This window comes from Lissotriton vulgaris, chromosome 4_1 (assembly GCF_964263255.1).
Source record: "Lissotriton vulgaris chromosome 4_1, aLisVul1.2, whole genome shotgun sequence".
Taxonomy (NCBI): domain Eukaryota; kingdom Metazoa; phylum Chordata; class Amphibia; order Caudata; family Salamandridae; genus Lissotriton; species Lissotriton vulgaris.
Genome location: NC_141691.1, coordinates 666,036,899 through 666,061,123, shown reverse-complemented (window position 1 = coordinate 666,061,123; position 24,225 = coordinate 666,036,899). Strand labels below are relative to the sequence as shown.

General features: G+C 48.5%; 1 protein-coding gene across 1 annotated transcript in view; it reads right to left on the bottom strand.

Moving 5' to 3' along the window:
* Positions 1–7,646: 7,646 nt before the first annotated feature.
* The window catches only part of LOC147722410 (uncharacterized), a 29,929-nt gene continuing 13,350 nt past the window's right edge, over positions 7,647–24,225 (bottom strand). The window contains exons 2-3 of the mRNA XM_086967308.1: positions 11,134–11,216; positions 7,647–9,050 (exon numbers count right to left, since the gene is read on the bottom strand). Of these exons, the coding sequence (XP_086823434.1) occupies positions 7,766–9,050; positions 11,134–11,216 (1,368 nt within the window). The 3' untranslated portion in view covers positions 7,647–7,765. The remainder of the gene's footprint in view (positions 9,051–11,133; positions 11,217–24,225) is intronic.

The following is a 24,225-nucleotide window of genomic DNA, read 5'->3' as shown; positions in this document are numbered from 1 at the left end:
GCTACCTTTGTCCCAGTGCGGTTGGTTTTTCGCGTCCTTGTTCTGTTTCATTTAATTTTTTGGCCACTATTTTGAAATATTTAACTGTTCTACAGTTTAACTGGATCTCGTTGGGGTTGAAGCAGAGCATTACTGCTTGCCTACATGATCTTACACCCTTCTGGTTCCATAGGGGCCGGAGCATTGACCGCCTTATATCCTCAAAAGCTTTACAGATGCATATAATATGTATAAGGTCCTCCGTTGCAGATTGGCAAAGGCGACATGTGTTAGACGGATCGGGCCTTTTCCAAGGTTCCAGGTGATGTGCTGCCTTATGCATAGACTCACACATGTGCTCTAAATGTACTAGAAGATACCACGGTGCATGCTGAGAAAATGAAAATCACAAAGATTGAAATGCAATTGATGAATAAAAATAGTGCATTATAGGAAAGCACTTTCTAAATAGCAACTCTGTGGCAGTTGTGTTTTGGCAATTCTGTTACCAAATATGGAGAAACTGCCAACAAATGTGAAATGTTTATAGAGAGGCGTCTGAGAGAGAAAGGCTGAGTAATTAATTATTAGATGCGCCTGCTTACTACCAGCACTTCGGAAAAGGCATTCTATTTACTCCATGATGCCTTGTAATTTCTCCTTTGGCCGTTCCAAGAGGCTGCAGCATCGGCCCAAGAGCAGTAAAGTCCCAGGGGCTGGGGCACGTGTGCCACGTAGTGCTCTGCAGCACAGGTCTTAAAGGGAGACTAATACATTTCCCAAAGTCAGCTTCTCTTGCCGAACCACAGTCTGTGCAAGCATAACAGAGGGCTTCAGGGTTTCACAGCTCCGTGGAGCATGTCTTATGCCTGCAGTAAACAAGTGAAGAGCAGCTGGAAAGGGCATCGCTTGGCCAGCCCTCCTTTCAGCAAGTGTGTGTGGGAAATGAAACGACGGAGGTATTCGAGGGGAGTACGTTCTGATAAGTAATAGGAGGAAGGGACTCGATTGAAGAAGGGGGGGAGGAGAAAAGCAGAGCACAGGGTAGAGAAAATCAGCATGAAGGGCAAAGGGAGAGAGATGCAGACAAAGGCGAGAAATAGAAAACACATGCACCTTGAGGAATGTTTAAGCAAAGAGAAAAAAATAGTTCTCTAAAGGTGAGCAGTGAAAGGACACTAGTAAACTACACTTCCTGAACTACACCTATTGTGTTCTGGTCAGTGGTCGAAGGGTGCGGGATCGGTAGGGCACAGCGTGCCCTAACTTCTTTATTTCACAGAGTCGGTTCCCCAACTTTCTTATTTTAAACATGCCTCCTAGACGGCCGATAGTTAAGGCTTGGCTTTCGAGGACGGGCAGAACAGGCAGAGAAGGAAAAGGACTCTGTATTTTTTCGTGCCCAGAGAACACAAGGACAGTGTAGTTCTCCTGATGCTGGCAGCTGCCCCCCTCCCCCCTTTTGTTCCCCCTCTTCCCTCTCTTTCTGTCTCGCTCCTCCTCATTTAGTGAAAACCGAGACTTCAAGAAACTGATATTGCTTTCTCTTTCCTCCTTTTGTTTATTTGCTCCCCTGTGAAATGGATCAAAATATGAAAAATAACTAACTAACTAAAGCAAGACAGAGTGGTTGCAAGGTGGCCAGATTGATTTATTCACACCTAAAAACATTAGCGCCACTTTACAGTGTTTGCCAGTCAAGCGCTACTTCTGTTTTCTCGCCTTTCTTTGAGCAATATTGTTTTCCCCAGGTGGGAAAGTGCACTATTCCTGGAGGCACTGAAATACCTGCTTGATGGGTGAACTGGAGAAACAAAATGTGTACAGTGGCTGTGTTTTCATGAATGTGGTCTTTTTAAACCATACTGCTTACGTTTTGTAAGGATATAAGCAATGGGCATTGAAACAGGTCACTTCTTGGCCCTGTAGTCATGGCCTTAACTTCTCAGGCAAAAGCGCTCTCTAATTTCTGAATAATGAGTGTAAAAGTGTTAAGGTAACTATGTTGTTCCTGCTTACATATCGCATACTTTACTTAATCTTGCATTCCCTATGAGTGTTTGCTTTATCTAGGATGTTGTTAAAAAATTTTTAGGCAGCATATTCCTCTTGTCTAATGCGTAATTTGAATTGTGTCACATCCAGGTGTTTATAGCAGGTCAGTGCAGTGCAAGTTTCTCTCAGTGGGACAGTATGGTGTTCAGTGGGGGAGAGGATGTGGCACTACGGTCAGAGCTGCTTAAATTTGGAACTGGGGAACCAGGTTCCGCCTCCATGACCAGAACACTTCCCCTGAGGGAGCACATTCCCATGCTAGACCTTAGAATGCCCGCAAGATCTTAAAAGCCCTGGTGTCTTAGCACCAGCAGGTGGACCCTAGCAGTGGCAAGTGTGGGCTAACGTTGAAGGCCTGTCTGCCACAATTCATTCTGAAGTTCACCTCCAGTCTTGCAGGCAGGCCCATGAAGCAGCACACCATAGAGTGAAAGTGACTCTGTCACATAGGTCACAGGACCCTTGAGCAGGGTGGCTGTAGGGCAATGCGTCTGCACCAGGCGCTGACCAGCCACGGTTCGTGCGGGTAACAGTGGTGGGGCAGAGGGGCCTGGTAAGGGGGGGATTTCGAGGGACGATGCAGAGGGAAAATGAAATAGGTAATTAATTTTCCTCTGCATCGTCCCTCGAAATCCCCCATTACCCGGCCCCACTGCCCCACAGCTATTACCTGCATGGACCACGTCTGGTGACGTCTGGTGCTGACTTCAGGTGGGGGTGTCGTCTTTGCAAGTATAATATGGTTTTAAAAGCACTAGCTGCCTCCTTCCTGGCCTCTAACAATTTTCGGCAACAAAAAAAGTGTCATGATAACTCCAGTGATTCATGTTCTTAGCTGAGAGAGATGGTGTTTTTTCTAGTGGACGTTTTGACTCATGGAAAGGAAGCGCAGAGGGTTAATGTGCTTGCTGCTAAGAAAATGGAGCATGCAGATCACAAAGTGAACATAATGTAAATAGGTCAGTGAGTTGCTGTTTTTGTCAGAGAGACCCTATTGTTACTTGCAGTTAATAGTTAAAATCCTAACATAGAAGAGCGAGCTATTAACTGTCATGTAAGAGCTGCATGCAAATTGCAAGGTATACATGGGAACGTTATGGTTTTTTCCCCAGTCTTTGATTATCCTAATGTTGCAATAATCTAATCAGCTGCACCAGTTAGTGAAATGGGAAACAAATACTAAAAATTGGCATAGTTTGCCCTTTCTGTCACATCTCTGACTCCGCCCACTGACCTAATCCACGGGTTATTACAGCCCTTAGATTCACCGCCCACAGTTCCCCTACTGTTTTTTCCCCAACTTCGACCACTGGTACTGGGGAAGCTCGTCCCTTGTTGTGTAATTCACTCCATTGAAAGGGAGTAGCCCAGAAGCTCCCTGTTTTCTGTCTTCTCACATTTTCCACAATAGTAGATGTAACAGCTGGCAATGATAAGGGGAACAATTTACGGAGACACTTCACTTCACTTCAGCGTCTACTATGCTGTACTAGCGGCAAATTCGGTATGTAATCGCTTTGACACGCCTTTCTCAGTTGTTGATGCATTGCCTCTATTATGGCTTAGTTACTTTCATTCTGGTTTATTATGGCACGGCACCAAAAGGACAAACTGTGCGTCCATACATGCCCTCGCATATTGTCCCGAGATGTTTCCAACTATTTTAGCAAAGCAACTGACTTTCCATACAAATGACTTAACCGGAAACATAAATAAGCGCAGTCCATTGTATTGCTTCTCTAAAAAATAATATATTTTGTCAAAGCCAATTTTCTGCAGCTCAATTGTCTTCTTAACGACACTTTCCACGATAACCAAACGGATTAGAAAGCCGCACTGTAAAATACGCACGAACAACCCCTCTCAGACACGCACCCTCTTGCATAATGTATAGGTTGGTCAAGAAGTTTTCTTATTTCAAAACGGACTCTTCAGTCACGGAGGTGCAGTTCTCACATGGTCAGCGACTGGCTGCCGCCCCCCCCATCTTACCACACCAACACCTGACACATGAACATGAGACCTGGTTATCTTTGGAAGGCGGGAGGTCGCAAGACCCCCCGGCCGTATTTATTAAGATATGAAATTAAAAAGGTTTTTAATTGCATGATCAACAATTTATACAAAAATCAGCAGGACATTAGATACAATATTGTCAACAAGTTTGAGAGGCTAACCTTAACAGAAACTCTAATACAGATTGTTTCCTAACCGAAGCTAACATCCTCATCTTGATTTTTGTATACTACATTTCTGGCCATATGGCAAGGTCGCTAACCGGTGTCAGGTCCTACTAGCTGCGCCTTACCTAGAGATGTGCGCATGTGCAGCCGGGCCTGGTAATTACCCGGTCTACGCCGTGAACTCCATTTACCCACTAAAGGAGGGCCCTTACTCTGCGCCATCCGGTGACGTCATAAGTATGCGCGCGCGGGGTGGCTACCAGCCTAAGGAAAGCGTGACTACTCCAACCCGCGCCCCTTTAAAGCACCAGTTACCTTGCCCCTGGAGTTCTTGGAGTGGCCAATGGCCCCTCCCCCTGGACGGGAACCTCCCATGGATGATGCCCGCCCCCTCAGACCTTAAAATAGCTGCTCACCGGTCATGACCTTACCGCATGCCCCAAACCTAATAAATACGACGACCTAGGAGAAAATTCTAATGACAACTACTCTAGCTAACACATCAAAACATCAATTTAAAGCTACAAAGGGAAAAAAGTCCTAAGCACAATTGAAAAGAAATGAATGAAACTTAAATAGCGCACAACTTACCCTGGGGCATCTCAGCGCTTGCTTAGGGAACCCGTCCTGGTATTCCCCTGTGAGATAACCCTGGCAGGGTATCCACAAGGTGAAAGCCAGGCATCCCACCGCGAGGGGCCGTTGTGGAGATTAAGCAAGCTATTGCCCAGAGTCGCAGAGTGTGAACCCGCGAGTCAAGAAGGCACCGGATGCAATATCATAACATGTTTCATCACAGTTCACTAAAAGGGGGAAAAAATTCCTAAAGAAAGCATCACCAGCATAATATACAAACCAGACACAGATCACTTATGCATATCAAGGATATCAACAAGCACCTACAGATTACGCTTAAACTAGACTAAGACAACATCAATCATTTAGTTTCAGGGATGGTGGGTGGGAAAACAAGAAGCCCCGAGCGCGGGGCACAACACGCTGTGGAGGAGCGTCCAGGGAGAAGAGGGTCTCCTGGGCGCTCCCCGCTTCTTTATCCACAAGGGGCTGCGTGGGGGTGGCTACGCCCCCCACCCAGCCCCTCCCGGCACGCCCGCCCCTGACCCGGACATCCTACCATGGTATCCGGGTCAGGGAGGGCACCAACCAATCGGTGGTGGGGCGCGCCCAGGAGGGCACGCCCCACCACCGAGGGGCACAAAGGGAGGGGGCGATCGCCACGCCGCCATGCGGGCGGGGGGGCCAAGAGCCCCCCCTTTCACATGGTCAGCGACTGGCTGCCGCCCCCCCCCATCTGACCACACCAACACCTGACACATGGACATGAGACCTGGTTATCTTTGGAAGGCGGGAGGTCGCAAGACCCCCCGGCCGTATTTATTAAGATATGAAATTAAAAAGGTTTTTAATTGCATGATCAACAATTTATACAAAAATCAGCAGGACATTAGATACAATATTGTCAACAAGTTTGAGAGGCTAACCTTAACAGAAACTCTAATACAGATTGTTTCCTAACCGAAGCTAACATCCTCATCTTGATTTTTGTATACTACATTTCTGGCCATATGGCAAGGTCGCTAACCGGTGTCAGGTCCTACTAGCTGCGCCTTACCTAGAGATGTGCGCATGCGCAGCCGGGCCTGGTAATTACCCGGTCTACGCCGTGAACTCCGTTTACCCACTAAAGGAGGGCCCTTACTCTGCGCCATCCGGTGACGTCATAAGTATGCGCGCGCGGGGTGGCTACCAGCCTAAGGAAAGCGTGACTACTCCAACCCGTGCCCCTTTGAAGCACCAGTTACCTTGCCCCTGGAGTTCTTGGAGTGGCCAATGGCCCCTCCCCCTGGTCGGGAACCTCCCATGGATGATGCCCGCCCCCTCAGACCTTAAAATAGCTGCTCACCGGTCATGACCATACCGCCACAGCCAGCATTGTTAACCGACGATCTGGCCTCCCCCTACGTAGACCCAAATCAGCAAGCTTGTTTAGCAAAACCCTCTAACCAGGCCCAGAGATTGTTAGACCACAAAACATTCCCCGCCTCAGTCAAGTGTACTCCATCCCCTAGGTAATACTGTTCGCCCCAGATACGCCCATGTGGAATCGTCTGCAACCGGGGGGCCCGAAATAGTTTGTCCAATTGTGTGTTGATCCTCTTTACCGAGTGATTCAACGCCCTAACCGAGTCCCCCCCTCGCCACTGCCACCGAGGGATAAGTTGCGACCATACTACCGTGCAACCCGGGCAAGTCCTGGCCACCCACCCCGCAGTGGAGATGATCTCCTCAATAAGGATGCGTCTCCCCAACTTGGCCAAATCATTCTCCCCCAGGTGAAGTATCACCACTGACGGGGGGCGGGCTGTTGAGCTAAGAGTCCCTGGAAGAAGTCCCTGAACTGGGTGAGACATAGACCCCCTCTCCCGAAGAATGAAATGTCAAACCCCTTTTGCGCGGCCCTTTTTCTACGGTCTCCTGAAAGAAAAACACATTCAGCACGCCTCACATACGAGTGACCCACGATCCAAACCATTTTCTTGTGTTGATCCCGATGCTTGTTCCGTGATGGCGTAGATCGTTGATGCCCGGTGGAGAGTTCCTCCCCTGCGTCACAGGTTTGAGAAACTGCAAAAAACCAAAAACAAACCGGGTGTGAGCACCATCCTGTCACAACATGTCAATTCGCACATATCGTTTATAACATTTAGAGGACCATCTCCCAATTTCCTTCACATTTTTAAACGGGAGGCCCCTTGCCACTGCCTCAGTTGCTGCCCCAATCCTAAACGAGTGAGTGCCAAATTCCTTGGGGTCCAGACCTGCCTGTCTGATCATCAGCTCCAAGACCCTTCTAAACTGGTACCTGGTCAAGGGCGTACCGTCGGCGTGACACAACAGTGCAACTCCCGCCGTGCCCCCTCGCTGTTTATGGAAGATTTCCACATGAGCAACCGGGCAGCAAGGATTGGCACGGGCTCGGTGGAGTACTATGGTGTGACCCCGTGACTCCTGGTCGGTTTTGGATTTCTGCATTGTCACCCACATGGTATCCTCCCTGATCTTTACACAGGCCCCTTGTAGGCCGCCCTGCTGATCATGTTTGGACGCTGCTACCAACTCACCAATTCTCAGAGCCCCATAGAAAGCCAGGGAAAATGCAGCTTTGAACAGAAGTACCTCCCACTCCGAGCTACAGACACTGTGCAGTGCCACCAATAAAGATGTCAGCCGTGCTAGCCCAATGGGCCTTCTTTTATCAGCAGGGTGACCCTGTAAACGGCGCCAACCCCTCAAGGCCTTGCGCACCATAAAGGTGTTAGTGGGGTCTCGCATGCCCTTAGCCTGCGCAAAGAAGGAGACCGCCGCCCTATGCCTGCTCGCAGCCGCTACAGAGCGACCCTCCCTGTGCATCCCTTCTAAGTAGGCCGCAAAGCTGTCCTCCTGTGCCCACCTAACCTCCCATTCCTGCCCCAAGAAAGTACGGTAAGACAAAAACGCCCCTTCGTAAGCTGTCTTGGTCCTGGGGGCTAAGCTAGCAACCACGAGGTCCTGTAATCTGGGGCACCAATCTGCCAAAGTACTGCCGGGAAGTGAGCCGGAGAGGGGTCTGCTGCAGGAAGATGTTCCCTGAAAACCTGCATTTTAAAGCGAGAGAGGGAGTCAGCTGCATTATTGAGAATGCCAGGGACATGCTTGGCTTTGAAGACCACATTCATTTTCAAGCATTGCAACACAATCTCCTTTATCAGGCGCAGTATGAAAGGACAGCGCGCCCCCTGTTGGTTTATGCACTCCACCACAGTCATGTTATCTGACCAGAACACCACTGATTGATTACATAGGTGTTCGGGCCAGACCTTCAATGCCACCCAGATTGGGAAGAGTTCAAGGAAGCCAATATTGGTGGTCAAACCCCATGCTCTCCATTCTTCCGGCCATCGTTGGGCGACCCACTTGTTCCCCAGGATGGCGCCAAAGCCCACACTACCAGCCGTGTCTGTCCATAAACCCAACTCTGCTGATGTGGTGGGAGGACCGGGCCACACTACCCTGCCATTGAAATCCTCCAGGAATGCCATCCATATGAGCATATCCTGGCGAACCTCAGATGACAACCTCGTGCGGTGATGTTTCTCCCGTAGTCCCTTCATTGCCTGGGCAATGGAGCGTGAGAACGGGCGTGCCATAGGGATAACCCGCAGAGCGAAGTTCAGTTGCCCCACCACCTCCTGTAATTGTTGTAAGGAAACCTTGTCTTTGCGTAGGCATTGTCGTAGCGCTGCTCTAAACCTAGACACTTTGTCCTGGGGCAACCTGAAGCATGCTTCCACTGAGTCAATTTCGATACCGAGAAATTCCAAGCAGGTGGATGGCCCAAACGTCTTCCCCGGCGCTAGCGGGACCCCAAAAGCCCGCATGAGCACGCAAAATTCCTGCAGTGCCCAGGCACACTCCTGAGAGCCCGCCGCACCTAAGAAGAGAAAATCATCCAGGTAATGCATGACCTGCTGGTGGGCCGTCGCCTGTCTCATGACCCATTCTAGAAATGAGCTAAACGTCTCGAAATATGCACATGATATGGAACAGCCCATGGGCATGCATTTATCCATGTAAAACTTGTCTTCAAAAGTGAAACCTAGGAGATGATGATCAGCTGGGTGGACTGGGAGGAGACGGAAAGCAGATTCTATGTCTGACTTTGCCATCAGGGCCCCTGGCCCCAGGGCACGCAACAGGTCCACCGCCTGGTCAAATGAGGCAAATTTTACACTACAAATCCCTTCATCAATCGCATCATTCAAAGACGCTCCTCTGGGCGCCGACAGGTTGTGGATCAGTCTAAACTGGCCCTTCTCTTTTTTGGGAACTACTCCTAGTGGTGAACACACAAAATTGGGGACGGGCACCCTCACAAATGGGCCAGATATCCTGCCCAGGGACAGTTCTTTGCTAATTTTTGCCGCCACCACTGTGGGGTTGAGTTTCACTGACAGTTGATTCTTGCAATGGGCGCTACCTGTGTACCCCCCTGCCGGGATCCTAAAGCCTTGGGAGAAACCTTCCTGAAGTAGTGTGGCTGCTGTGTGGTCCGGATATCTATTTAACCATGGGATCATTGCCAGAACATCTACAGGCGTGGGGGTACCCAACTTGTTTGTACTACACTGGCTTTCCTCTTCCCCTCTGACCATGGTTGCCCTGCTTGGACCTGCAAGATGATTCTGGGTGTGAGGGGTGACCACAGGCCCTGCATGCATGTTTAAATCTACAGGTGCCCGGGGCCCTTGTGCAGGTGCGCTTATTAAAATCCCAGCACACCCCTTTCTTCTCTGACCCGCCGCACCTATTCCTACCCGGGACCTCACCCGCTTGGGGTGGCCGAAAGGGCTGTTGAGGTCTGGCGGAAAAAACCTTGACTGCACTGGTGGACTGATGGAGGGGCGAGCTCTCTGAGAATTGCTGATGCCATGACATAGAGTCAACCTTGTCCCATGTCAGTGATGGATTAAATTCCAAGGCTTTCCTGAAATTGACATCATACCCTTTCCACGCATCCCCAGAGTACTGTTCACTCCACCCCACAATCCTGCTCTGGTAGTATGCCAATGGCGCCTGCACATTGGGGGGTCGTTCGGCCTTGATAGCTGTGAATACTGCAAAAGCCCTGATCCAGTTAAGCAGAGTTTCCTCCACCCTAAATCTAGAACACTGTGCCCTCCATTCACTTGGATGCATCCACTCCTTTAGCGTCTTTGCATGCTCCATTTCCCTATTATCAAGCAGTAATGAATAAATGTACACATATTTATCAGCCCAAATCATCTCCTTCACAGTCTGTGACACATGTTGTGCTAAATTCTCACTCCTGGAGGGTATAGAACCATCTCCCAAGAGAGGCAGCGCCACCTCCTTACCATTTCCAGGCACCTGGGCCGGCTGCCCACCATCTCCGTTCGGTTGGGCGGGACTGGAACCTGCGAGGGAAGAAGATGAGGGCACTGCAATACTGTCAGCCACCGCTGCAGATTTAATCTTTTCCACCAATTTTGCCGCTTCTGCGGCATGATCTGACGAAGCCGGTAACACCCCCCCTTCTGTAGCCACGGCATCAAGGCTGTTATCTGAGATACCAGTTCAGGGGGGATTGAGTCTAACTTGCCTGCTGGGACTGCCGGCGCCACCGGGGGCATAACTGGCGGCAGAGGTGTAGGAGGCAAGGGCGCTGCCGGTGGCGGTAAACCCGTAAGTGGGATGGGCACCACGGGTGAAGGGGCAGGCCCGGCAGGGGGGGGCGCCGGCGATTGACAGGGGCTGGCGCTGCAGGAACAGGAACAATTGGCGTAGGTGCCAGAGGAGCTGGAGCCGCAGGAACAGGTATAATAGGTACCGGAACTAACGGCTCCGGGGGAGGGGGGGCGCAGTGTACCTGGGCTTCTTGGCCTTAGACCTCTTAGGTGGGGTAACAAAATCCCCCCTTGGCAAGGGGGCCGTCCTCTGGCGAACAGGCCTACCCGATGGGCCAGGAGCCTCATCAAACCTCTCATTAAAGCGAGCCTCTAATTCATCAATTTTCCCCAATCGCTTGTTAATGTTGCTCATTTCAAGCATCATGGTCTGCATCATAACCTCCATCCTGGACCCTCCTTTACCACCCCTTGGCCCTGGCATGTTCAAAACCACCAAGGACTGCCTACACTCCTAATGATACAATTGTGCGTACTCGCGCTTTGTACCTTCACCAGATGGAGGATGTCCAGGGGGCTGTAAGCACCATGCAACGGCGGCCGCAACACCACCGGCTTATCCGGCTACGTCAGGGGTGAGTAAACCTAGTGTAGACCCACCCAGCGGCAACCAGGAGCGATGAAATGCTAGCCCCCCCTTCTCCTCGTACCGACCAATCCTGCGTACTCCCCGTCCTACGTCCACCTCTTTGAGCTGATCAATTGAACTAAAGGCGATGTTTTCTTTAAGCACCTGTAATAGAAAAAATATCAGTACCTGGGAGTATGAGGCTGAAGCAATTGTTGAAACCAGCGCCTAAAAGAGGGTTGCAATACCTGGAAGCTTGACCCCCCTTTCTTATCCCCCCACCTCAGCACTGTCTTTGCCTGTATGTCTTAAACAATTTAAAAGAACACCCCAGGTTGCTGTTTTAGAAAGGGCGCCAATTAAACAATCCCACTGGTAGACAGACCCTTGTTTCCTAATTAAAACGACCCCAAAATTGCAGTAATTAAAGTAAAGGCATTCAATAAATTCAAAGGCACCCTTTCCCCTGGTCTCCCATCCAGGTCCTGCCCTGGTCGACCCTGCTTCGCAACCTAAACAGCTCCACGTACAGCCGGCTGGTTTCACCGCGCGCTGTAATGCGGAGATAGGGGACAATTGTAAACGGAATGCGAGGAGCGGAGAAGGCGTTGTTTCAGCGTGCCCTCGATCCTCCGTGAATCCTTATCTCTCTAGGTCCCTTTATGCGCTTCCGTAGGCGCAGCAGTTATTACCCAACAAATTGGTACTCATTTCATCGACCTCTGAAGGATGAAAGGCTGAGTGAACCTAGACCGGGGCTCGAACTCGACCATGAATGAGACCAGGCGGCTCTCTGCGCCCTCTCCTTAAACCACTCCTGGGCGCTCCCCGCTTCTTTATCCACAAGGGGCTGGGTGGGGGTGGCTACGCCCCCCACCCAGCCCCTCCCGGCACGCCCGCCCCTGACCCGGACATCCTACCATGGTATCCGGGTCAGGGAGGGCACCAACCAATCGGTGGTGGGGCGCGCCCAGGAGGGCACGCCCCACCACCGAGGGGCACAAAGGGAGGGGGCGATCGCCGCGCCGCCATGCGGGCGGGGGGGCCAAGAGCCCCCCCTTTTCATTGCGTTCAATATTAGCCAGAGTGAAGCATTACAGCGTTTTTGTATAAATGACTCGAGCCACGAGGGGATAATATCTATTGACCTTGGTATAAGCAGTGAGGTCGTGAGGCCTAGGGGATATGGTGCACTATATAAATATCAGAAATAAAACAAATACATACTTCTTCTTTTTGGCTACAGACTGCAGCCGTCGGCCATATCTGTTTATAAAATGTATCATTGGTATTGCATGCTCCTAAGGGCCACCGAATGCCAACATTCTAATCTCTCCAGAGGATTTTTAAGCACAGGAATATTTTCCCCGTTAGTGAAATTTAACGGAATGAAAGAAAATATTAGTTTTGGAGAATGACATCCAAACGTTATCAATTGCGACTGGAAAAGAATGCTGCAGACCACATTTGCATCGAATGTATTGGGTCTGATTAATTTAGATTTCTTTCAGTGGGTAGATGTGATCTGATCTTGAATTAGGGACTGATCATGAGTAGTGTGGCGTGGTATCTCTGTAGAAGATACTCCCTGCACCAATGCAAGATTCACTGGGGTGGGGGATGGGGGATGGGGGGGGAATGCAACAGGTAAAAACAAATGCTTTTTTGCACAATTGCCCTCATTTGGATGTCAGGGGGTTGGCCACCGACAGGCAGTCGGTGGCAGTCCGCCTGACGAACAGGACATCGGGGTAGAGGGTGTGGCTTAACGGCTACGGCGGTTGACTCTGAAGCTGGGGAACCGGGTTTGAGTCTAGCAGGAGGCTCAAACTTCCTGTGATTCTGGGCAAATCATCACCTAATCTGCCCGTCCCTAAAAAAAAGAAAATGAATGTGTGCGTCTGTAATGAAACTGGTGCTCATGTACTGCACTCTGAAACCTCTGGGTCAAGTTTGCGCTATATAAAACTGCAAAAAAAACAAACCTGCAGCATTACAATACAGGCGGTCGTTGTGACAATGTCGGGGGAAGGCCGCTGCCTCCGACACCCGTTAGGGTGTTGGTTGGACTCCTATCCCTACAATGGAGGCAGTGCCTGTACATGCACCGTTGTAGGGTTAGGATGTCTCTTTGCGACTGCCTTTTCATGGCGGTCCCACCAAAATGAAAAGGCAGACGGAAACGGACTTTGGGAGCCACATGTAGTGCCCCCCCTCCCCCCCCACACCCAATGGTCATGTGCCTGGCACCACATGCACCTTGCACACAGAGCATGGATGTTTACAAAGTGCCTTATTCTACCATGGCTTGTGCTACCGCTCTTATCATGGCCCGCAGCACAAGCAGCAGTAGGAAAAAAACATTTTAGGAAGGCCTGCAATGTGGGTGAATCCAAATAGGGAGGGCAGAACTGCCGACTCATGTTCGGACAGTTCCTGTCTGTAACGTGGCAGTCGGCAGTCTGACTGACCACCACCATAATAAAGCCCATAATTTCCTCCTGCTTTTAGTAGATGGAAAAGGTGTATGAAAAAGAGCCCAGAAACTGGGTTTGCAAGTAGGAGTGGACCTGGTAATTCCAGGGATGTTGCTGCGTGTTAATTCTCATTCCATGTACTGCTAATTGCATGCTACAGGGTTCGGAATACTGTCAGCAACATTAGTTTTGGACCTAGTACATAAGTTACATAATAAATATGAATCATATAATTGAATACAATTGATTAAATAATTCACAAATATTATTAATTAACTTCCCACCCTATCCCCCAATAAACTAAACAGCCCTCTTCAACTCTGTCAATTAGTATATAAAATTAAATAAACAAATTAGAAATCACTTAAAATTACAATCCATATTTTAATAAAGTAACATTTATATAAACAGTAGTAACACATACAATTAATATATCAGCTAAAACGTATTCAAATAATAAAAAATCATATTTTACGCCACATTATTATTGAAAACGATAATGACAACAATAATATTATTTAAAACGATATTACCTCAAAAAAAGATATTCTGGTCAATTATATTTGTGCGGCATGATATTTGTGTATCACCATATTTATTTTCCGATATTTCTTTCTTCCATTATTTTTTTTTTCAATATTTTGACCAAACACCCCAGGGTATTCCTCTCAGAGTCTGACTAACCCAGCTCCCTGCCAGCAGAATTCAAAGCTAAATGCACAAAAGAGGGAGAGGTATACCCACTAAGCTATCTGTCAACCTGTTGCAGGTAATACTCATAAGGAGGAAAGGAGCAGGAAGGGGGCAATGGCTGTACTTTTGTTTCAAAGGGCTACTCTGTCTCCTGTCTTCTCATTCACAGATGATCCAAAGTGGCTGCTAGACCTGGCATCCTTGACATGTTTCTCTCCTAACATTTTTCCTTCAGACCTCCTGTTGTTGCTGACTTTGTTTTTGCAGACCTTAAGACTCTGCACACTTTACTTCTGCTAACCAGTGCTACAATGCTTGTGCTCTCTCCTTAAATCATGGTACCATTGGCTTATACCCAATTGGCATATTTATTTTACCTATAAGTCCCAAATAAAGTAGCATTACATATGCCCAGGGCCTATAAATTAAATGCTACTAATGGAACTGCAGCACTGATTGAGTAACCCACTAAAGAAGACCTTTACAACATGTCTCAGGCCTGCCATTGCAGCCTGTGTGTGCAGTTTTTAAAGTGCCATTTCGACCTAGCAAAATAAACCTATTGCTGGCCTAAAACTTTCTTTTTAATAAATATAAGCCACCACGAGGGCAGGCCCTGGACAGCCCAAAGAGAAAGTTGCAATGTATTTAAGAAGTAGGACATGTACTTTTAAGTTTTACGTGTCCAGGTACTGAAACACTCTTAAATTCATTTTTCACTACTGCAATGTCTACCTCTCCTGTAGCATAAAATTTGAGTTCCCTTATTTCATTTTATAAGTGTAATTTCCAAATGGGAATAGGTAACCAGTCATGTTTGGTATCTCAGGAATCCCAATTTAAAATCCTAACTTATGGTAAGGAAATTGCAATTCTGAAAATAACACTTTTAGAAAGTTGGCATATTCTTGCCTTAGCCATTTCGTGTCTGTAGCCTGCCTTTTACCACATGACTGGATGTAACTGACGGTCACACACAATGGGGAGTTTAGGAGTGACTGGATGGGCCATCACTGGCAGGATGGGAGGGAGGAGCTGGGCACAGGCTTACTACAAATCAAATCACTTATGCTTGAATAGGCGGTGGCCTGCCTCCACACAAAGGGCTCCATACCCCCTGTCATTAGTCCTGAGCCAGGGCCAGAAAGGTAGAGCATGTGTGGACTTCAAAAGCCTGCCTGTAGAATCTTCTCCCCACTTCAAAGGCACAACTGTGTATAAATACTGGACCTCAGACACCACATCTTCAGTACACTTCTGGACCTGTGGATACTCTGCCAGCAAGAAGGACTGCTGTGCTGCTACGAGGACCACTGCTCTTCTGGACTGCTGCCCGGCTGTAGTGAAATGCTGCCTGCTGCTCTTTTGCCTAGGGAAGGTGAACTGGACCTGTAACTTCATCCGGAAGGGGGAACTCAGGACCCCAAAGTGACTCCAAGGGCTAGTCTGCTGCATTACTGATCTGAGCCTCTGAAGCATAAAAAGGCTCCCCAACAACTTGCATCGGCCCCTGTACCCTGCTGCAGTGAGTTCCTGACCACCCGGTAGTAGCTCTCAGGTCCTGGACCCTTGGTGTGGCTCACAGGTGCTGAAATCAAGCTTTTGGACTCTTCATAACCGCAAACAGGCCCTTTCACACTGAGACCTCGTCACTCGCATCACAAATCAGAAGGAAGTTCCGTCAGCCCAACTCTTCTCACTGAAGCATTGACCACTCACGGGTACAACCACTGCAAAGTTCCAGCAGTGGTTCCGGAGGTGACTCTGGCAGACTCCTTGTGCTTCACTGAAAGCCTCAAGTGATACTCTCCCTGCTGCTCACGGCCCTCTGTAACGTGAACAGGACTCTTGGCACAACCTTGGGAAGGTACACCATCAGTGGGGCTAACTTAGGACCATATCCGACAGGTGCTCCTTCACGCGCAGCATTACATTTTTACTTTGTCCTGGTCCAACATGATCTGAGTGGTGGAAGCCACAGAAGGGGATGAGGTGATGGAAGGGCAAGGAGAGGGCCTCCTTGAGATACAGCCTTCAGCTGAGGGTGATGACTTAACGCCTGAAGTGGAGCTCACCTGCCAGGGCAGGGAGCAGTGATTCAGAGGAGCTGGCAGAGAGGAGGGAGAGGTCAGGCTGGAGTTGACCAGACTCAGGATGGAGGATAATAAACTGGCCTTGGAGGCAGTAAAGGAGAAAGCGGAGAGGGCCTTAATAGAGTTTTGCTACCTGTGGAACTCAGGGTAGGGTTGCATGCTTATTTGCATAAGTTCCGCATCACCCACGCAAACTTTTCATGCACAATGATGAATTTAGGAAGAAATCTGGTAGTTTAAAGCATAGCTCTGGAAATGTGGATTGGGAATTCAGGAAGCAATGTACCTATTTTTAAACAAATCAAGTGGTAAAGAGTGTGAAGCATAGACAAAACAATATTTTGCCTAGAAATAAACATATTGCAAACCCAACCACCAATTCATCCTTTCAAAATAATATTAATAAGGTCAGTCATAAAAAGGTTAAGTAGCTTATTTAGGGTTTGGTAAGCCATTCTTCATTCTGTGAGGTAAGTACAGTGATGTATTTCACTGCCCTGGCAGGGTATGGGGCCATATTTAGAGATGCCTTGAGATGTCTGGCAGGCAGGCAGACATCTCAGTGCCTGCAGCAGAGCTGATGCCACAGTGGCTTCTCAAGAAGGCACAGATGATTTGCTAAACAAGCTTCATGTTCACTGCACACATGCAGCAAAGATCTTTTTTTCAAAATAAAAATACAAATGGCATTGGTATGCTGATAGGTGTCTTCCAGCATGTAGGCTCCATTCCTTTGGTTTTCTATTAAAGACCACTAGGCTTTCCCTCATGGTTCCAAACAGGATCAATTATGTTGAAACGTCCTCCCAAGACAGAGCTGACACCCCGAGGTACTTTCACTCATGACCCAATGTCAGTTAGGCTGTCTTTGAAAGGAATTTGCAGCCAGAGCCAGCTACAATTATGCTATCAGAAAAATGGTGGTTCTCCTGATTGTAAACCGAGCAGGGGCACTATAAGTTAGGTTTGTGACCGCAATTTTGGTAACAAACCATTGATCAGATCCCAACACTGCAAAGGTGGTGGTATCTGATTCAAAATGTGGAAGCTGTGCCTGTGGGACAGCCTCCCCTTTGGGAATCAGGACAGTGAGTGACCTCTTGGGGAACAGGAAGTGGTTCAGAAGACCACTGCGTGCTGTTGGAAATTGGGTTATTATTTGTGCAGGATGGGATGCATGCACAAGTAATAGGTCCACATTTTTTTACAAGCAAGATGGATCGCACACCACTAGCCTCTCCTCCGGGTCGCCCCTTAGCACTCTGGTACATGTAATGCATGTAGATGGACGAGTAAAAAGTAGTTCACCACAGTTGGTGCGAGTAGTTACTCATTATCCCCAAGTTCTCTGGACCCGAGACATGGCACGGGTTTCGGGACAGTTTCCCTCGTCAGCAGAGCAGTGTTTGGGGTGGATGAGAAGGCTGCCAAGTAACCGTCACAGGCCCTGATGCCTCTCCGGCGCGCAGGTGCGTCTCCAAGAGCTCGTCAGCTCAGGGCTCACGGGAGCCGTTTAAGTACAACCAAGATGGATCGCACACCACTAGCCTCTCCTCCGGGTCGTCCCTTAGCACTCTGGTACATGTAGTGCATGTAGATCAACGAGTAAAAAGTAGTTCACCACAGTTGGTGCGAGTAGTTACACATTATCCACAAGTTCTCTGGACCCGAGACATGGCCCGGGTTTTGGGACAGATTCCCTCGTCAGCAGAGCAGTGTTTGGGGTGGATGAGAAGGCCGCCAAGTAACCGTCACAGGCCCTGATGCCTCTCCGGCGAGCAGGTGCGTCTCCAAGAGCTCGTCAGCTCAGGGCTAACGGGAGCCGTTTAAGTACAACCAAGATGGATCGCACACCACTAGCCTCTCCTCCGGGTCGCCCCTTAGCACTCTGGTACATGTAGTGCATGTAGATGGACGAGTAAAAAGTAGTTCACCACAGTTGGTGCGAGTAGTTACTCATTATCCCCAAGTTCTCTGGACCCGAGACATGGCCCGGGTTTCGGGACAGTTTCCCTCGTCAGCAGAGCAGTGTTTGGGGTGGATGAGAAGGTCCACATTTTTTCTTTTCTGGGAACCAAGCATTCCACTGTAGAGCTCTCAGGGTAGCATAGCCGAGCCTACTCAGGGGTTCAGTGTGGGCTAGTTATCACCATTCACTAGCTCGCTATAATAATTGTCCAGCCAGGGCTTATTCTGTAGAAAAAGAAGGAACTATATATTTATTAAACACACACCTCTAATTTACAAATTATGGATCAGGAATATTGAAGGTACCTTGGAGACTCTCTGAATTCACATCTAACCCCTAATGGGTAAGGACCCTCAAAATCACATTACCATTCCACCATCACCAGATAGACCATCACAACGTATGGGGGACCACTTCAAATAAAACAGACCTATTAGCTTTGTCACATGTCAACTCCTCAATATATAAAGCAAGCCTATTGACTTTGTCATGGGGTCATTACATCAAAATATAAGGCAAGCCTATTGACTTTATCAAGGGGCCATTACACCAAAAATGCACTAATCCACATGTAAGAAAAATCCCATTCTTGACCATAATCAATACCCATGTTTAAATGAAATCCTTATAATCATAAAGTTTTTTTACCACTGATCAAAAATCACTGTTAGCATTACATTACCAATGCATCTGAAATAAACATTGAATGTGTCTGTGTCTTTTTCTATACACCTACAAGCTCCATAAAATTCAGCCACTTAAACTTACCCTAGAGAGTGTTGCACTCACAGCTTTAAAGTAATGGTGAAAATTCTGGAGGGGAGGGGTAATATTTTGCTTGACCCCACAAAAATAGTGTTACTGTTAAATATTGATCAGGGGTGCTCCTGTGCTCCTGCAGCCCCCATGCACTTTCTTAATCATGATGGTGGTGCTCCTGCTTTCTTTGGGGTACCACGAAAGGCAGAAAAGTTTGCAAATAGGCACGTCAGAGGCATTAGTGGATGCACACTCCACTGAAGCAGTGAATATGTGATCAAAGGCTCTTCCATTGCACTGGGGAGAGCTGCTTTCCTTTTGAATTTAGTTTTTTTGTCTTTTTTTGTTTGGTGGTGCCCAGTCTCAGCTGGGCACCCCTCCATTTCCTTTTGGTAGGGCAGTCAACTCCCACGCTGCTCAGCCAGCTCCCTACCCTGTCAGCTTTGTCTCTTCCGGCACAAGCACCAGCAGTTAGATCCTTCAGGCAGGAATTTCCTTGTGGTGGCTGCCCCACTTCCCTCAGACAAAGGGAGTAAGGAAGAGACCACTGCCACTGAGGTGGCATGACGGCACTCCTTTTTCCTCTTCTTTATGTTGGGGCCCAGAGTTGAGCTCCTGGGGCCCCTTTCTTGGGTCGACCCTCGAAGGTCCACAGGAGCAATTGAACCATGGGGGGGAAGGGGCCCCATGCATTCCTACTTTCCCCCCAAAATCATAGCTGTACTAACCCCCAGACACTGGCTTACTCCGGGGTAAAGTTCAGGCAGGTGGCAAAGCCACACACGCTCCATAGTACGCAAGTGGTCAAAGGCCACAATCTTTAAGTGGCCACAAATCAGGTCCCACTGGGCCGATTTAGGTGATCCTGCCACCAGCCTCTAGCCACCAGAAGCGGTTTCAGCATGCCTCCTGGCTTCAAAATCAGTGCTCTTTTCAGGGAGCTGGTTCCACAGGCTTCCTGCACCAACTTCCTCCTCTGCTGTGCCCTCAACAGACCCCATGGCCTCCTGGCTATCTTGCAGGGCATCTGGGGGCACTGGAATCCAAGTCTTTCCCCAAAGGATTCTTAGGGGGTGTAAGGGAACCAGCTCACTGGTCCTGGGGTCAGCTGTAGGCAAAGTCCTAAATACATCAAGGAGCTTGTCCTTCCATCTCTCCTTGGTGTTGAAACTGCTGCGATCAAGCCTGTGTCCAACTACAACAATTCTCTCCCTAGTGCAAGAGTTTTTAAATGGGGGTTAAAAGTTCTAGAAGCCACATACCCCTTGCCACTCGTAGGGTATCACGTCACCCCTCCACTCCTGTCCCAACCCTTCTACACAGCATGCTCGGATAATTCAAGATGGTGCTGTCAAGAAGACACTGTTCATATCTCCTCTGGGGCCTCTGCTACACCCGTTGCTGACATCACTGCAGGGACTTTCCCACCTGATAAATTCCAAACCCCGGGAGTCGAAGTTTATTGAGTGAGATAAATTGGGCCTTCCCTCCAAGCCAGTCATAATTAGGGTCTATTTGTACCCAATTCGCAAAACATTTTACATGCATAGCTGTAACTCACACATTTGAAAAATTCATAAGTTACACACGTATAGTGTTAGCACGTAGAAAATACATTCACTTTAAAATACAACATTGAATTCGATTAAATGTTTATTTGGTTAATATTTCTATCATAAAAGATACATATTTATAGAACCACACAATATTGTTCAAAACAATGAGCTAAAAGAGATAACGTTCATAGAATTCCACGCAGCCATCAAGTTCATTAAGTCCGAAAAGTTTGCAGTTATCCCCTCTCAAACTTGGAGGTTAACAGCTGGAGATATAAGAGGGCTGACTTGCATTGCTTCAAATTCATTATTTTGAAGTACGGAAATCATATAAAGTTTCCTTTAAAGTTTATACACTTTACAAAATAATATAAAATGCATCAAGATTGGACTGAATAATGAGCACAGTGATAGAGCATGAATATATCTGACCATTGATCAGGTTTAGGAAATGTGACCAGAAGGTGTGCAGGGCCACACCTAAAACATGGTCAAATATATCTATATTGGAGTTTTTCTATAGAAGATATTGAGGGTTTCATAAAATCTGTTGTAAATAATTGGTAAGCACTGATAGATAATTTCATTAATTCTGAGGGCTCCATCTCGACTGTACATATTTAGTAAAAGAGAGACTCTACTACCTCTTTGTGTTTGTTGATGATCTTTTCCTGATCATAAAAGGATTCTGGTTTACCAATTTTATTGAATATAGGATTGACATAATTATGCCACAGTATTTTAACAGCATGACCATTCAATCTGAGATCAACAATCAATTAAATTTAGTTGCTAGCTTGGCGCAAATAGAAATACACAGCAGCAAGGGCCTAAGGCTTTAAAATCTTCCAAGAAACCTAGCCCTAATTCTGCATGGCATGCAGAAGTAACGCTACTTGATGGCACAGCTAACAAGCATTTAACTCTTGTGTCAAATAGAGAAATAGACTTTAGCAATTATGATCATTCCATTTTAAAGATAGACACTGTTTGACCTGGCATCATTGGCGTAGGTCTCCATTCCCCTGCGGCTCTTCCTGTCTTGTATGTTGACTGGATATAGATGTTCTGGGCGCCATGCCACTGATACTAATTAGTGTAGCCTGTTTTGTTAAGGATTACTTTCTATCACCCTATCTGGGCCTAGGAACCCGATAGGAACTACGAGTTTGATATGTTTATGATCAGGCCGGCGAGGGCCACCCTTTAGTAGGGACCGTTTAGGTATTACATGTTGTGAAATGCCTTTCCTGAAAATGAGGTTGTTTCTTGTTTTAAGCTTTACTGCGGGCTGTTGCGAATTTGCGTATAGGCCGTCTGGTTTTGCAGCAGCAGGGCCAGCTGAGTCAGACCTGGCTGGAGAGAGAGATCGGTATTCCAAGCGTGGGGAGGGGTGACTCTTTGATCCAAGCAGGGTAGTGCCTGGCAAGGTGAATGATGGCTCCACCTCCCACTGGGTGTCTGATAACAGACCCCCTCATTCCAAAAGGGTAGGGTGTCGCCTCGTAAACCAAGTGCTCCTAGACCCCACCGATCTGGTTCTGACTGGAGTCAGTTGTTTGCAACCTTAAAGAACAAAGAATTTTTAGGTGTAAAATGCTGTGCTGGAACTTTGGCCAAGTGTGTTCCTTCTGGATGTCAAGACGAGACTCTGTCCGAGTGAACAGAGAAAAGGATTTTTCAACTTTAACCCATCTTGCCGAAGAAACTACCCGAGAGCCCAAATCAAGAGAGCCTCCTGCCAAAGTCTCAGGGACATTCAAATTCACCCAGTCGGCCTTTAGAATTCCCGTGCTGGGAGTTCTGCTTGCAGGTGAGGCCCCAGTCAAGTAATCCGGAGCCTCTAGTTCTACTGTATGGGCCGCGGACTGGGCATCTTCTGAAAATGTTGCTGAACCTGTGCGGGCAGCTGCAGCTCAGCGAGAACTACCACCGCTGAGCGCCCCTCCTAACTCTGAACCTTTGAACCTTTCCTTGCTGAACCTGTGCGGGCCGCCGCAGCTTAGAAAGTACTGTCGCCGCAGGGCGCCCGCCTAATTCTGAACATTTTAACCTTTCTTTGCTAAACCTGTGCGGGACGCAGCAGCTAAGACGAGAGCCGCCGCTGCTGAGAGCCTGCCTAAATCTGTACCCTCCAACCTTCCACAGGATCCGCGTGGGCCGCTGAGACTGAGGGAGAGCTGCCGCCGCTGAGAGCCACCGGAACCTGCACCCTTGTGAGTTTTCCCGTGGGCCGCCGCAGCTGAGAGAGAGCTTTAGCTGCTGAGTGCGCACACCCTTTGCTACTGTGCACCATTGTGATTTGTCCCGTGGGCCGCCACAGCCAGAGGAGAGGTGTAGCCACTGAGTGCCATACCCTTTGTTACTGTGCACCAATATGATTTGTCCCATGGTCCGCCGCAGCTGAGAAAGAGCTGTAGCCGCAGAGTGTCCACACCCTTTGCTACTGTGCATCATTGTGATGTGTCCCGTGGGCCGCCACACCCAGAGGAGAGCTGTAGCCGCTGAGTGCCCACACCCCTTGCTACTGTGCACCCACGTGAGCTGTCCTGTGGGCCGCTGCAGCCAGAGGAGAGCTGTAGCGGCTGAGCGCCCACACCTTTGACTACTTTGCATCCCCCTTTGGAATTGCCCCACGGGCCTCCGCAGCTGAGAGAGAGCTGTAGCGGCTGAGCGCCCACACCCTTGACGACTTTGCATCCCCTCCTGAATTGTCCTGTGGGCCGCCGCAGCTAAGAGAGACCTGCCGCCGCTGTGTTCCCACCACAGAGCGACCCGACAAGAGTCCTTACCTCCCCCAACCCGGGCCGCCGCAGCAGCGGGCTGCTGCTGCTGAGAGCCCGCCTGTCCCCGAGTGCCCAAGTCAGCGTGGGTGCACGCTGCGGACCTTTGCCCCCCGTATTGTGGTCGCTGGAAGCCTCCTGTCACCGCTTCTGCTTCTTTGAGAAGCTGCGTGCTGTCCCCCCTTGCAATGACAGGTACCGGGTGTGCAACAGGTCGCGTAGGCCCCATCCCTGAACTCAGTAAGTGTTACTCTTTGGTGGATATGTTGTTATCTCTTTGAGTCCCTATGGGTTGACCTGAATTGTTATTGTTGAAGTGCTTTAAGAGTTGAGTTAAACTGTTAGATAAAGATATTATTTTTCTATACCTACCTGAGTTGTGTCCTTTTGTGGGTTCATTACTGCCTTACTGTACGTGGTAATAAACGCTTCACACTGTGCCTCTGAGATAGGCCTAACTGCTCGTGCTACGTTACCACAGGGTTAAGCAGGGTTTATTGAAAGGGGTGACCCACTTGCCCTGACTTAGGAGGAAGGGTCCCTATTTGGACAGTGGCACCAGCCAGTGCCAACTAGAGACCCCCATTTCTAACAGACACTATGATTGAATTCAACTAGGATAAAGGGAGGCCACACTTGATTGCATTATTTCTAACATTTGTCAAGGCCGGTGCCCGCAAATTGATACTCCATTCGATCCCTGTGCCTATTTATCATTGCTCCAATCATTTCTGCAACCCTTAGATCCGAAAATGAAGAGGGATTTTCCATTGAATCATCTGATTTAAAAATACCTGCTGCTTCATTATTAAATGAAGAATAGATATCCCCAAAGAGAGACAGC